Source organism: Oncorhynchus mykiss, chromosome 10 (assembly GCF_013265735.2).
Source record: "Oncorhynchus mykiss isolate Arlee chromosome 10, USDA_OmykA_1.1, whole genome shotgun sequence".
Taxonomy (NCBI): domain Eukaryota; kingdom Metazoa; phylum Chordata; class Actinopteri; order Salmoniformes; family Salmonidae; genus Oncorhynchus; species Oncorhynchus mykiss.
The window spans coordinates 16473838-16489436 of NC_048574.1; the positions used below are offsets into that span (position 1 = coordinate 16473838).

The window sequence follows — 15599 nt, forward strand, 5'->3', positions numbered from 1 at the left end:
TGCAGCTCTCTGCTAATTAACACTGAGCCCCCCACCACCACCTCATCCTCTCCACGCGCCATCACCACTGTTTAGTTCAGCCACCACAGAGAAACACTCATCTCAGGCACAGAGGTGGCCTGGGTGAGAGATGTTGTTTACCACCACGGCAATACAGCAGAGGCATGAGCAGTCAGGAGTCAGGATTACAGTCTAGAGCACAAACTCCTCCAACAACACTAATGAGATTTATAATGAACCAGAGGAAACTACTTCAGAATCAAGCACAGACTGTAGGTTTTATAGATTTTCCCATTTGTCACTAGTATTATGATTATTCCTGTTTTGATTGCAGCCAAAATCCAAATAAGAATTCCTCCATAGGCCAATCGTGCAATATGCATTTAATTCAACTGGGACAAGACGAGGACCTTCAATATTCCACTAGCGCTGCTGAGTTGACATGTCACGCCAGTGGGCTGGCCTGATGTGAGCATCTGAGCAAGAAGCTAGCTAGAGCTAACGTGGACTGCAAGGTGACTAATTGACTTGGAGAGGAGATGGTGTGTGCGTGAGAGGGAGTGCCTCCGTGGCAAAGTCGACGAATATCTCACTGTAAGAAAGAAAACAGAGCCCCTATCTAGATCCACTTGATTGCAGCTTCCACTGAGAGAGACAGAAAGAGAGGGAGAGAAAGAATGAGGGAGATAATGGTGTAGAGAGAAAGAGAGAGCGATAGAGAGTGAAAGAGGACAGAGAGAGAGAACAGAGAAAGAGAGAGAGCAAAAGAGGTGAGACAACAGAGAGAGAGAGAGAGAGACGGAGAAAGAGAGAAAGAAAGAAAGAGAGAGAGATGAGGCCAGAGCACAGCAACATGTCACTCCCTAACCTCATCTCCACATTTGACAGATACTTTGCCTGCCCCTGGAGGTTCAGTCTAAATATAACCTAGAATAGGGGACAGATATGGTTTTTAAATCACTGCTTGCATTCATCTTGATAGATCACATGAAGGGGTTTATACACATGAATGTAGGCTATGTTGCAGGATAGGTCATTCTATGAGGCATGGTAATGTGTGAGCTGTGGGACTCCATTCCTAGAAGTGTGATATTTCATATGTGGATTATTTGGAATGGAAAGAGGGATGAAGAAAGAGAAAAATCAAGAATCGTAAAAGGTCAAAATCTAAGTGTTCTAAAAATAGAGTGTGAAACGTTAACAAGCCAATGGGCAAAAAGACAAATCCGAGGGATGAACTGACTGGGGAGCAACACTGACTGCAAGGAGAAAGAAGACTCATTTTCCCCATCAGCTCTCTGACACATGAACAGTGCCAGGGTTATTCACCATTCCAGTCAGTCATCTAAAAATGTTTTCCATTGGAAGCTTTCAGCTTGTTCCAAAATGGATGTCACAAGAGGATTCAATGTGAAATGCTTCTTACACTGTACTTCATTGTATTTTTCTGATCATTAGTTTTGTTCCCTCTAAGCTGCACTCGTGGGTGGGAACCGAGACTGCCTCTCAGAAGAAATTTCAGCCTGAGGAGAGAAGCACGAGATTCAACTTCACTCAACTTTCGCGAGTTTTCCCCTTTAGTTAACACTATCAATGTTCCCTTTACTTTGAGAATTGTGATCAAATCAACGCAATATTAACCCCTTTCAATGGAACATACCGAAACAAAACCAACTGTGCAAGACTTAGTATGCAAAACAAACTATGCAGAGATTTTGTTGTAGGTAGAACGCATCTGAGTAGGATTCTATTGCATTGACACGAACCACTTAGCCAGTACTCTACACAGACCTACACAGACCGGTGCAGCATAACCAGAACTGCAGTAGGCCTATATGCAAATACACCATTGCCATATATGGATCTGTGCCGTTCACTTTGAACTGGACTGTGTTTACAGCATGAGGGTCGTGAGTAGATGCGCCTGTTTTGAGATCAAAGCGGGAGCTGCATGTAGCCACGTGTGCACATCTGTTCATATCCTTTGCTAGTTAGTGAGTTATTATACCAGTTATAGATAATTTGCAGTCAGCAATGAGGGGAGGGGGGGGGGGTTGCTTCCTACAAGAGCACAAAACGTGTGTACATTTCTAGACATATTTGAAAAGCGAGTCGGGTAAATAGTTTGTATTTGTATTAAAAGGGCAGTGTTGTATTTTGAGACGAGCTTAAATAAGATAAGTAGCCAATAGGCAGAGGGTAGCATAATTTGTCTGATTCTCTGCAATAATGGTATGGGAATAATAATGCATTTTATTTTGTAAAGTGGTTTCTTACATCATCAACAACACAACAATATTTTCAGTCACCTCCTTGTCTGAAGGACAAGGGAATTAACAGGCTATTCTTCTATTCTTCTATTCAAAAGTCTAATGGAATGTAGGCATACATTGAACACCACACATTGGCTGCTTCTGTAGGCTGAATGATAGAACAGCTATTTCCATGTTAAAATGTTATGGGATGCCTTCTCTCCATTGTTTTTGATGTTAGGCCTACATTATGATCAAATAACCACAGTAGCCTATTTGACCACTGTCTGAAACTGTATCTGTAAAGTGGGTACAGCCTCAGTGCTCACAGTAAACGCACTTGAAGTTCCACAGAAATTTCAAAACGTTCAAGACTTGAAATTTGCTCAGTACCACCAAAAATTGAGAGGAAACATTGGTTGGAGTATATTGGATGTAATGGATAATAATAACATTTAGCACTGTTTGGATATCTCCTCCTGAGGTGTGAGACTATGACTAGCCATAGAGTGAATTACGACAAGATCATTAATCATTCTATAATATCTAGGCTGTCCTATACACTGAAAGAGGTTGTTAGCTCTTTCAGATGTACTTTATAGCCTAGTTTAATATTATAGGCTATTGTCAGGGATCAAAGGCACAAGTTTAATTACTTGTTAAAAACATACTTAGGCTTACATACAGTTCTGTGACCAAACTCATAAATGACAAGGTTGGATTAGCTGAACTTTCCCCAAATGTTTTTTTTTCCTCACTGACTAGTCAACTTGTTTGGTTTGAAATGCTCCAAGGCAAACTGACTATATCATGAAACCGTGTTGTTTCTGCCGCTTGGGCCGGGCTGCATGGCCTGTCTAACTCACTGCAATGATGCAACTAATGAACATTCAGTCTCATCACCCTAAGGACAAGCAGGCTAATTGTGGTGACGTGCCCCGCTTTTGGTCTCTCCCGACGGTTCAGCGAGATTGGGACATTACCACACACGTCTGTAGGCATGACCTGATGACAAACACACAAACAACATAGTTCAGGATGACTAACATTACTTTCTTTCGTATTGCTGAATCCCATATGAATGTAAAACATTTCACATGATAATGAAAAAAGTAGTTTTCTAAGTCAATAAATCTGCCTAGGCCTAACTATAGCCTTCTTGGATGAGATTACTAAATTGCAGCAAATACCTAAAACTGTAGTCTATAGGGTGTTCACCCATGAAATTATTTAATTCAATGTTTCCAAAAAATAATATTAATTCAATGGAGAATTGCATTAAAAAAAAAAAACAATATTCCAAACCCTATGTCTTTACCATGTATTGTTCACAAGTTATGAATCACACTTGTGTAAAATGGTGCCGGAGCAGAATGCAGACATTTCACATGACCCCAACCGATTGTGTTTTTTGTTAGTTTATCTGATTATAATTTCTTTACTCTATTTGTACATATTGTTGCCGCTAACGTCTATTTGCTACTATGGCCTATTTATTGCCATACCTCCTCACGCCATTTGCACACACTGTATATAGACGTTCTTTTTTTTCTATTGAGTTATTGACTGTACGCTTGTTTATTCCATGTGTAACTCTGTGTTGTTGTTTCTGTCACACTGCTTTGCTTTATCTTGGACAGGTCACAGTTGTAAATGAGAACTTGTTCTCAACTAGCTAACCTGGTTAAATAAAGCTGAAATTAAAAAATTAAACTTAAATGACAGAAAATAACTTCTAGACATCAGGACTGCGATTACTCACCACGGACTAGCAGAATCCTTTTTCTTCTTTCACAACTCTGACGAGCCCGAGGCGCAGGATATACGGCTCCCTCGGGAACAGGCCCCGACCCCAGTGATCTGCATGAAGAGGAGGCGGAGAAAGAGAGACCGGAGAGCGGGCTGTCTTCTGAGAAGTCGGAGGCGATTGTATAAACCCCCACTTTCGTCAATTCTACAAGCAAAAATGCAATCTTTGGACAATAAAATGGACGAGTTATTGGGAAGATTAAACTAACAACGGGACATTAAAACTGTAACATCTTATGCTTCGCGGAGTCGTCTCTGAACAATGACAATATCAACATACAGCTGGCTGGTTATACGAGAGAACAGCGGCGTCTGGTAAGACAAGGGGCGGCGGTCTATGTATTTTTGTAAACAACAGCTGGTGCACGATATCTAAGGAAATCTCGAGCTATTGCTCGTCTGAGGAGTTTCTCATGATAAGCTGCAGACCACACTACCTACCGAGAGAGTTTATCTGTATTCGTTGTAGCTGTTTACATACCACCACAGTCAGAGGCTGGCACTAAGATAGCATTGAATGAGCTGTATTCCGCCAAAACCAAACAAGAAAACGCTCACCCAGAGGCAGCGCTCCAAGTAGCCGGGGACTTTAAAGCAGGGAAACTTAAATCAGTTATACCAAATTTCTATCAGCATGTTAAATGTGCAACCAGAGAGAAAATGTCTCTGGACTACCTATACTCCACACACAGAGATGCATACAAAGCTCTCCCTCGCCCTCTATTTGGCAAATCTGACCATAATTCCATCCTCCTGATTCCTGCTTACAAGCAAAAATTTAAGCAGGAAGCACCAGTGACTTGATCAATAAAAAAAGTGTTCAGATGAAGCAGATGCTAAACTATAGGACTGTTTTGCTAGCACAGACTGGAACATGATCAGGGATTCCTCCAATGGCAATGAGGAGTACACCACATCTGTCATTGGATTCATCAATAAGTGCATTGACGACGTCGTCCCCACAGTGACCGTACGTACATACCCCAACCAGAAGCCATGGATTACAGGCAGCATCCGCACTGACCTAAAGGCTAGAGCTGCCGCTTTCAAGGAGCAAGACTCTAACCCGGAAGCTTATAAGAAATCCCGCTATGCCCTCCGATAAACCATCAAACAGGCAAAGCGTCAATATAGGACTAAGATCGTGTCGTACTACACCGGCTCTGACGCTAGTCGAACGTGGCAGGTTCTTCAAAGCATTACAGACTACAAAGGGAAGCACAGCTGCCCAGTGACACGAGCCTACCGGACAAGCTAAACTACTTCTATGCTTGCTTCGAGGGAAATAACATTGAAACATGCATGAGAGCACCAGCTGTACCGGAAGACTGTGTGATCACGTCCTCCGCAGAAAATGTGAGTAAGACATTTAGACAGGTCAACATTCACAAGACTGCAGGGCCAGACGGATTACCAGGACGTGTACTGTGTGCATGCGCTGACCAACTAGCAAGTGTCTTCACTGACATTTTCAACCTCTCCCTGTCCGAGTCTGTAATACAAACATGTTTTAAGCAGTCCACCATAGTGCCTGTCCCCAAGAACACTAAGGTAACCTGCCTAAATGACTACTGACCCGTAGCACTCACATCTGTAGCCATGAAGTGCTTTGAAAGGCTGGTCATGGCTCACAGCAACACCATCATCCCAGAAATCCTAGACCCACTCCAATTTGCATACCGCCCCAACAGATCCACAGATGATGCAGTAACTATTGCACTCCACACTGCCCTTTCCCACCTGAACAAAAGGAACACCTGTGAGAATGCTATTCATTGACTACAGCTCAGCGTTCAACACCTTAGTGCCCTCAAAGCTCACCAATAACCTAAGGACCCAGGGACTGAACATCTCCCTCTGCAACTGGATCCTGGACATCCTGACGGGCCGCCCCCAGGTGGTAAGGGTAGGTAACAACACATCCGCCACGATTATCCTCAACACAGGGGCCCCTCGGAGGTGCGTGCTCAGCCCCCTCCTGTACTCCCTGTTCACTCATGACTGCACGGCCAGGCACGACTCCAAATACATCATTAAATTTGCCAATGACACAACAGTGGTAGGCATGATCACTGACAAAGAAACTGCCTATAGGGAGGAGGTCAGAGACCTGGCCGTGTGGTGCCAGGACAACAACCTCTCCCTCAACGTGATCAAGACAAAGGAGATGATTGTAGACTACAGGAAAAAGAGGACCGAGCACGCCCCCATTCTCATCGATGGGGCTGAAGTGGAGCAGGTTGAGAGCTTCAAGCTCCTTGGTGTCCACATCACCAACAAACTAACATGGTCCAAGCACACCATGACAGTCGTGAAACAAACACAACAAAACCTATTCCCCCTCAGGAGACTGAAAAGATTTGGCATGGGTCCTCAGATCCTCAAAAAGTTCTACAGCTGCACCATCGAGAGCATCCTGACTGGTTGCATCACTGCCTGGTATGGCAACTGCTTGGCCTCTGACCGCAGGGCACTACAGAGCGTAGTGTGAGTGAGAATAAAGACGACTTTCAAGTAGTAAGACATGTATAAAAGCAACAGATACCATGAATAAGAAGGGGCTAGAATGAGAGTCTTATATGGTGAACTACCGAGAGGCTAAGACAGGCAAGCCCCATACTATTGTGGAGAACTTCATTCTTCCTGCTGCTGCGGATATGGCTGGAACAATGCTGGGGAAAAAGGACAAAAAAACTACAGACAATGCCTTCATCAAACCACACTGTTTCACAACGCATCAGTGACATGGCAGGAGATGTTTTGAAACAATTACTGTTTCGTATACAAGCCAGTGAATTATATGCATAACAGCTGGATGAGTCAACAGACGTGGTGAGCCTGGCACAGCTCCTGGTATATGTTAAGTTAATGGAGGTCAATTAAGGAAGACATCCCCTTCTGCAAACCACTGGAAACCAGGACAACATGAGAGGATATTTTTTAAGTACTGGACAGCTTTGTGACATCAAATGGACTTTGGTGGTCAAGATGTGTCGGTATCTGAACTGATGGAGCAAAAGTCATGACAGGGAAACAGTGGACACCACTTGGGTACACTGCAGCATCCACTGAGAGGATCTTGCTGACAAGGGAATGCCTGACAGCTTGAAAGACCTTTTGGACACTACAGTGAAACTGTTTCAATTTGTTAAAGCAAGGCCCCTGAACTCTTGTATTTTCTGCATTATGCAATGATATGGGTAGCGACCATGTAACGCATGTAACACTTTTACAATATACATAAGTGCAAGGGGCAAAATAGACACATTTTAAAAAATTGAGAGACAAGATTAAAGTTACGTTTTCTTTTCTGGACATAATTTTCACTTGTCTGACTGCTTGCATGATGACGAGTATCTCACACGACTAGCCTATCTGGGTGATGAAACTCGACTAGTCTATCTGGGTGATATTTTTTCTAACCTGAATGATCTGAATCTAGGATTACAGGGACTCTCCGCAACTATATTCAATGTGTGGGACAAAACTGAGGCGATGATTAAGAAGTTGGAGCTCTTTTCTGTCTGCATTAACAAGGACTACACACAGGTCTTTCCATCATTGTATGAGTTTGTGTGCAAATGAACTTAAGCTTACGGACAATGTCAAATGTGATATAGCGAAGCACCTGAGTGAGATGGGTGCACAATTATGCAGGTACTATCCCGAAACGGACAATGCAAACAACTGGATTCGTTATCCTTTCATGCCCTGCCCCCAGCTGCTTACCGATATCTGAACAAGAGATCCTCATCAAAATTGCAACAAGCGGTTCTGTGAAAATTAAATGGAATCAGAAGCCACTGTCAGATTTCTGGATAGGGCTGCGCTGAGTGTAGCCTGCCTTGGCAAATCGCTCTGCTAAGACACTGATGCCCTTTGGAACCACGTACCTATGTGAGAGTGGATTCTCGGCCCTCACTAGCATAAACTAAATACTGGCACAGACTGTGTGTGGAAAATTATTTGAAGACTGGGACTCTCTCCAATACAACCCAACATTGCAGACATTATGTCATGGCTTTAGAAGCTTCTGATAGGCTAATTGACATCATTTGAGTCAATTGGAGGAGTACTTGTGGATGTTTTTCAAGGCCTACCTTCAAACTCAGTGGTTCATCCTTGGGAGAAATGTCCAAATGACTGAAGGTACCACATTCATCTTTACAAGCAATAGCACGCAAGTATAAACACAATATAAACCCTCCTGAGAAAAAGCAACATGAAAGCACGCCTGGAGTTTGCAAAAATGCACATGAAAGACTCAGAGACCATAAGGCAAAAGATGTGGTCTGATGAGACAAAAAAATGTAATATTTAGCCTGAATGCAAAGCGCTATGTCTGGCGAAAACCAGGACAGCTCAACACCATCCCTTCCGTGATTCATTGTGGTGGCAGAATCATGCTATGGGGATGCTTTTCAGCGGCAGGGACTGGGAGACTGGTAAGGATAGAGGGAACAATGAATGGAGCCAAATACAGACAAATCCTTAATGAGAACCTGCTTCAGAGTGCAAATTACTTTAGGCTGGGGTGAAGATTTACATTCCGGGACAATGACCCCAAGCATACAGCCAAACAATGCTGGAATGGCTTCAGAACAAGAATATCAAAGTCCTTGAGTGGCCAAGCCAAAGCCCAGCGTTGAACCCTAATGAAAATCTGTGGAAAGACTTTAAGATGGCTGTTTACCACCACTCCCCATCTAACTTAACAGAGCTTGATAAAATCTGCAAGGAAAAATGGGAGAAAATCCCCAAATCCAGCTGCAAAATTGATACATACATACATAGACTCAAATCTGTAATCACCGCCAAAGGTGCTTCTACAAAGTATTGACTCAGGGGTGTAAATACTTCTGTAAATTAGATGTTTCATTTTCAATACATTTGCAAAAGATTGTGCGTAGATGGATGAAAGATTAAATCCATTTGGGGCAGCAGTAGGGCTAGTGATTAGTGCGCTGGATCGAATCCCCGAGCTGACAAGGTAAAAATCTGTCGTTCTGCCCCTGAACAAGGCAGTTCCCCTGGTAGGCCGTCATTGTAAATAAGAATGTGTTCTTAACTGACTTGCCTAGTTAAATAAAGGTTACATTTTTACAAGTTTTTTATTTTTATTTAATCCATTATGAATTCAGGCTGTAACACAACAAAATGTGGAATAAATCAAGGGGTATGAATAGTTATTGAAGGCACTGTATATGTCTTATGTAATGATAGAAATGTTCAATATAGCATACATAGGTCGCAGGTCTGAGATCTTCACAATAGCTGTAATAATCTGCACAGAATCTTGAACAACATTGGTCACTTGCATGTACTTTTAATGTAATCTCAACTGTAATCCAGGTCATTTGGTTGTGCTATTAGATGTAGCATAGTGATAACACATTAAATTGTTTTTTAAATACAACATATCTGTCATATTCCAATTTGAACTTTGGTGCGCTTTTAAATGGTTGAAAGTGAAAACACATTTGGATGATAATGAAACCAAAAAATCTGACATTGTTTTTCCATTTGAATTTGGTTGTGCTTTAGATGGTTGAAAGCATAATGATAATGATAACATTAGAGGGGGGGGGGGGGGGGGGGGGTGCAGTGCCCCTGTGACAACAATAAGGGACCCCCTTGTGGCCCCCCTAAATGTGGAGTATGAAATAATTTTCACATAACTCATTTTTGCTATCTTTCTTTTTTTACCTCTGTTATTAGTCAGTGGCAACGATGATGATTATGAACATGGTCTTTTGCCTGCTAATGCCTGCAGTGAAGAAAATGACAATAACGCCTAATGTAACTGGCCCCTCTAACAGTACAACTGGCCCCAGCTTGGCCCCCCCAGTTGAAATGGTCTAGAACCGCCACTGCTTAGAGTTGCCTTGCGCTACACTTCACGGAGGATACATGTCTGCGATCGTGCAGGATCCGTACATATGCCCCCTCACTCTCTCCTCTTTACACAGAATAAAAAGCGGGTGCAATAGCTGTGCGCGCAGCCCGCTGAAAAAGGGGGACCTCTACAGTTGCGAGCGTACACGGCACACATGCCCTTCCGGTGCCAGTGCGAGCGGTTTCACACCAACACATTTCCTACGGGACAAGAAGCACGAATATGATTGGCCACTCATCACATTTGCAAGGTACAGTACTACAGCAACATCACCGTGAACAAAGAGCACTGGAGTTGGAGTGACTGCAGTGGAGAGATCTCAAACGAAGCCCTCACAAAAAGAGATTTGCACAGCATATTATAACATTATGAAAGGGACAAATACCTCTATATCCACATGCATGTTCAGGTTCATTTTAAAAATAGATGTCAATGTGACTTCCCTGGTTAACTATAGCATTCAAATAGAAATTTGTATTTGTTTAATTTTGATGATATTTTAATCACCAAGCACTGTAAAATCATATGCATAAATTGATGATGATTACATTTTCAGATGCCCAATTATGGAAAAGATAATATTCAAATCTACTTCATTTAGAAATTAGGGAAATGACAACCCTGATCTATGAGTCACCAACTGAACATTTCAGTACCTGTTCTGCTTGTTTTTGGGTATGTCATTCCCCTTCTCTGTTGGTGCTGAATGGGCATTGGAAGGGTAAGTAGTGGTGCTGCTGGTGACTCCCATAGTGGAGAACACAGTGACATCCAAAGTACTTCACTGCAGGGGCTGACTGGGACCAGAAATGGCTAATTCTTAGCCAAATAATGGTAATAAGTTGTGATATCTTTCCAAGTTGTTTCTTCATCACCTTGTATAGGCAACAGAAGCTTTAAAAAAGCCTAAAAACACAATAGGCCTAGCTATATACATTTTAAGGTGTGTTCAAAATACCTGTTGGACGCTCATAAACACCCTTAGGACAGCTTGAACATGCATGAACTCATGAATACGCAAATGTAAATCGACTTCGTAATGATTGTCTAGGCCACATTATTTATCATTAATTTGAATGAGCTTCAAAAAACACAATAGTTACGTTTTCAGATATGCTTGGGATGGATGGAAAGGTTCTTGCAATGGGGAGATCTTTAACACATCTTTAAACTGGGACGGCATTGTAAAATAGTATTTTGATTACAATACCGATCATCTAAATTGCTATAAAGCCCAGAATAAAGCATTGGCTACTATGCTAGTTCACGGGTAACATGGATTGCGCTACACTTTTGCACATTCTTATTTAATTAATATAACGGCGCGTGGCTCATGCACTGAACTTACCCAGGAACAGTGTGTGAAATGAGCCAGACATCACGACTCTCAGCTGGAGCGAAAATTCCACAAAAACCAGCAGAACACCACGTCTTCTTTCTTCCCTAAAATGAGTTTAAGTCATATACCTGGGCCATCAAATCTGAATGAAATTGGAATAGTGCGAATGATGTTGGTCTATAGGTAGGCTACAACGCATATCACACATGTCCTTGTGCTCATTCAGAAATAGAGCCGCACATGTTCATTGTTTCTCGCAGAACACCCGGTATCTTAGAGTTGCCTTACGCTACACTTCACGGAGGATACATGTCTGCAGTCGTGCAGGATCCGTACATATGCCCCCTCACTCTCTCCTCTTTACACAGGATAAAAAGCGGGTGCAATAGCTGTGCGCGCAGCCCGCTGAAAAAGGGGGACCTCTACAGTTGCGAGCGTACACGGCACACATGCCCTTCCGGTGCCAGTGCGAGCGGTTTCACACCAACACATTTCCTACGGGACAAGAAGCACGAATATGATTGGCCACTCATCACATTTGCAAGGTACAGTACTACAGCAACATCACCGTGAACAAAGAGCACTGGAGTTGGAGTGACTGCAGTGGAGAGATCTCAAACGAAGCCCTCACAAAAAGAGATTTGCACAGCATATTATAACATTATGAAAGGGACAAATACCCCTCTATATCCACATGCATGTTCAAGTTCACTTTAAAAACAAATGTCAATGTGACTTCCCTGGTTAAATATAGCATTCAAATAGAAATATGTATTTGTTAATTTTGATGATATTTTAATCACCAAGCACTGTAAAATCATATGCATAAATTGATGATGATTACATTTTCAGATACCAATTATGGAAAAGATAATATTCAATCTACTTTATTTAGAAATTAGGGAAATGACAAACCTGATCTATGAGTCACCAACTGAACATTTCAGTACCTGTTCTGCTTGTTTTTGGGTATGTCATTCCCCTTCTCTGTTGGTGCTGAATGGGCATTGGAAGGGTAAGTAGTGGTGCTGCTGGTGACTCCCATAGTGGAGAACACAGTGGCATCCAAAGTACTTCACTACAGGGGCTGACTGGGACCAGAAATGGCTAATTCTTAGCCAAATAATGATAATTATGTGCAAAACCCCCAATTTAGACTGGCCCACTGGGCTAAAATGGACCAGCCCATCTGGCCTTTGCCAGAACTGGCCTATGGCGATTTTGTCTCTGCTTCACTATCAGTCCTTCCTTTGTTTTTCCACAGGGTTCCATTCAGGCAATACAATTGTTATTTTGTTCTTGCTTCGTGACTTTTATTTTCAGAATTGAATTTCCTCACACACAGCTTGGCCTATGATGTATTGCTTTTGCTGATATGTACCAGAGCAAGCACAACAGTCATGGCTGGATTACTAAATCCTTGATAAAACTGCAAATGACTGGCAGCTCGCAGTCTTCGATCTAGCCACAACCGAATGAGGCTGTCATAACATGGGCACCGTACGCATGATATATTGTCAAATCGTTCTATAACTTAATATTCTAGCAATTACTAGATAGCTTTTAATTTCACCCTGTCCATTTCTGATGAGAAGTCTAGCGCCACCAGAATAAACGAGACAAAAGCTGAACATGATCTTAAATGTGTTGACTGTGAATCTGTCTTGAAATAGCAGAGTGTGGAACAAAGACCTGGGCTCATTAAAAATGAATCAAGGGTATATTGGCCCTCATGTTTTCCCCCTGCTCAGGGATTCTCAGTGTGGATCAATGAAGGCTGAGGACATTACCATCTCTCCCAATAATAAAGCTTCACTTATTATAGCAACCATTCCAAAATGCTAGGAACGATCATTACAAAGTTCAGTGCCAAATTACTGCTTGGTTATTCACACATAACAAAACTATTATTTCTAAACAGATCTTAAAGTCATTCATCTACATTGGGCAAACAGATGAAACGCCGGAACGAAGGAGTCATGTTTCATTCCTGTCATGATTGTGCACAAAAGTGAAAATCGAGGGAGAGCAAATATGATCTCCTTCATTGTTTTTGTCAAGAGTGTCAAAAGTGAAACCATGAGAGAGAGAGAGCGAGAGAGACAGATATATACAGACAGAGACAGGGATATATCCAAACCGAGAGCAAACCTCAGCAGTCTATAGGATGATGATGATCTTATCTCAGCCATACCATAAAGACTCGTCTACATACTGGACATGATCTCTCACCAATAATTTCAAAGGATTCAGGAATGGACAGGATGTCACTGGTACACACCCATTGGACAAAACGGTTATACATTGAATTCTAATTGGCTCAGACAACTCAGCTCCAACTGGTATTCATCAATCAGTTATTCAGACTGAGAAGACTTGTCAACCTCAGCAGCCATTAGAATGAGTACTCTAAGGCAACAACAGTAATCACTAAAGGACATGCAGAATTCCCTATCTTAGGTCAGTTGGGATCACCACTTCATTTTAAGAATGCTGGTAGGGATCTGCTCTGACGCCAACCACACACCGAGACAGAGAGACAGAGAGACAGAGAGAGAACTGCAGGTTAGGACGACACCGGATGGACACCAGAGGGCGTAGCAGTAGCAGATGTGACAGTACACCCCCCCCTCTACGGACGCCACGACACGGCTTGTCTGGGTGTAAGGTGTAAAAATCCTGTAAGAAGGAGGGATCTAGATTATGATGACGGGACACTCCTCAGGCCCGTATCCTTCCCAGTCCACCAGATACTGCCACCCGTCCGCAGTCCGCAGTCTCGCTGGAGGATGGAAGCTTGGAGAGGGGAATGAAGTGAGCCGCTTTAGAAAATTGGTCAATAATAGTGAGGATGACTGAGTTACCATTTGATGGGGGAAGCCCAGTGACGAAGTCCAAAACTATGTGTGACCAGGGGCGACTAGGTATGGGAAGAGGATGAAGCAGGCTGATATGAATTCCCGAGTGTCTCTCTCCATGGTGGGCCACCAAAATCGCTGACGCAGGAAGGAGACTGTCCGATTCATGCCAGGGTGACAGGTGAGGTGAGTAGAATGGGCCCATTGAAGAACATCAGAACAAACTGAATCTGGCAAAAACAGAGCATTACATGAGCCTAACGATGCAGGAGGATGGCATAATGGTCTCAGACTTAGAACTTTTGTTGTCTGCGGTGAACTTACGAGAGAGGGCATCAGGCTTGGTATTCTTAGATCCGGGCGACAAGTGAGTGTGAAGTTGAATCTTCCAAAAAACAATGCCCACCTGGCCTGCCGAGATGAGACATTTGGCGGTCTGGATGTAGGCTAGATTTTTATGATCCGTCCACACAATGAAGGGAAGTACTGAACTCTCTAACCAGTGACGCCACTCCTCAAGAGCCGGCTTAACAGCTAAGAGTTCCCGGTTGCCTATGTCAATTTCTCTCTGCAGGTGAGAGCTTGTGGGACAAGAAGGCACAAGGGTGGAACTTCTGATCCGCGGGAGAACGTTGAGACAGGACTGTACTTACCCCGGTGTCGGAAGCGTCCACCTTGAGGACGAACTGGTGTTCTGGGTCTGGCTGGGTAAGGATTGGAGCAGAAGGGAAGCGGTGCTTCCCGGAACGCTGCCTCTGCCTCGGGGAACCAGTGGAATCGAGTAGAAGTTGAGGTGAGAGCAGTTAGAGCTGCCAAACGACTGTAGTCACGGATGAATCGTCTATAAAAATTAGCAAACCCCAGAAAACGCTGTAACTGCCTCAGATTCGCGGGCACAGGCCACTCTGACTGCCCTAACCTTGGCAGGGTCCATTCGTAGCTGTCCTTGAGCAATAATGTAACCCAAGAAGGAGACAGAGGAAACGTGAAACTCACATTTCTCAGCCTTGACAAATAGCTTGTTCTCCAATAGCCTTTGGAGAACTTGGTGGATGTGTTGCTTGTGAGCCTCAATGTTCTTCGAAAAAATAAGAATGTCATCCACATAGACAAAAACAAAACATCCAATGACATCCTTCACCAAGCCCTGAAAAACAGCTGGGGCGTTAGTGAGGCGAAAAGGCAAAACGAGGTCCTCAAAATGTCCAAGTGGTGTGTTGAACACCGTTTTCCACTCATCTCCCTCTCTGATGCGGACAAGGTGGTAGGCATTCCAAAGGTCCAGTTTAGTAAATACTGTGGCACCATGGAGGGGGGCAAAAGCAGAACTGATAAGTGGCAAGGGATACTTATTCCCGACGGTGATACTATTCAACCAACAGAAGTCTATGCATGGATTCAGTGACCCGTCCTTCTTCTTGACAAAGAAAAATCCAGTTCCCACC

At 43.2% G+C, this 15599-nt stretch overlaps 1 protein-coding gene across 3 annotated transcripts in view; it reads right to left on the reverse strand.

The window, feature by feature from the left end:
- Positions 1 to 11930, reverse strand: part of LOC110533423 (CXADR-like membrane protein) — a 122203-nt gene extending 110273 nt beyond the window's left edge. For all 3 annotated transcript variants that reach the window (XR_005053592.1, XR_005053591.1, XM_021617609.2), the window contains exon 1: positions 11306 to 11930. Coding sequence is in view for 1 of the 3 variants with exons in the window: in XM_021617609.2 (XP_021473284.1) it covers positions 11306 to 11336 (31 nt within the window). In the remaining 2 variants the exon portion in view is untranslated. The remainder of the gene's footprint in view (positions 1 to 11305) is intronic.
- Between the last annotated feature and the right edge of the window lie 3669 nt (positions 11931 to 15599).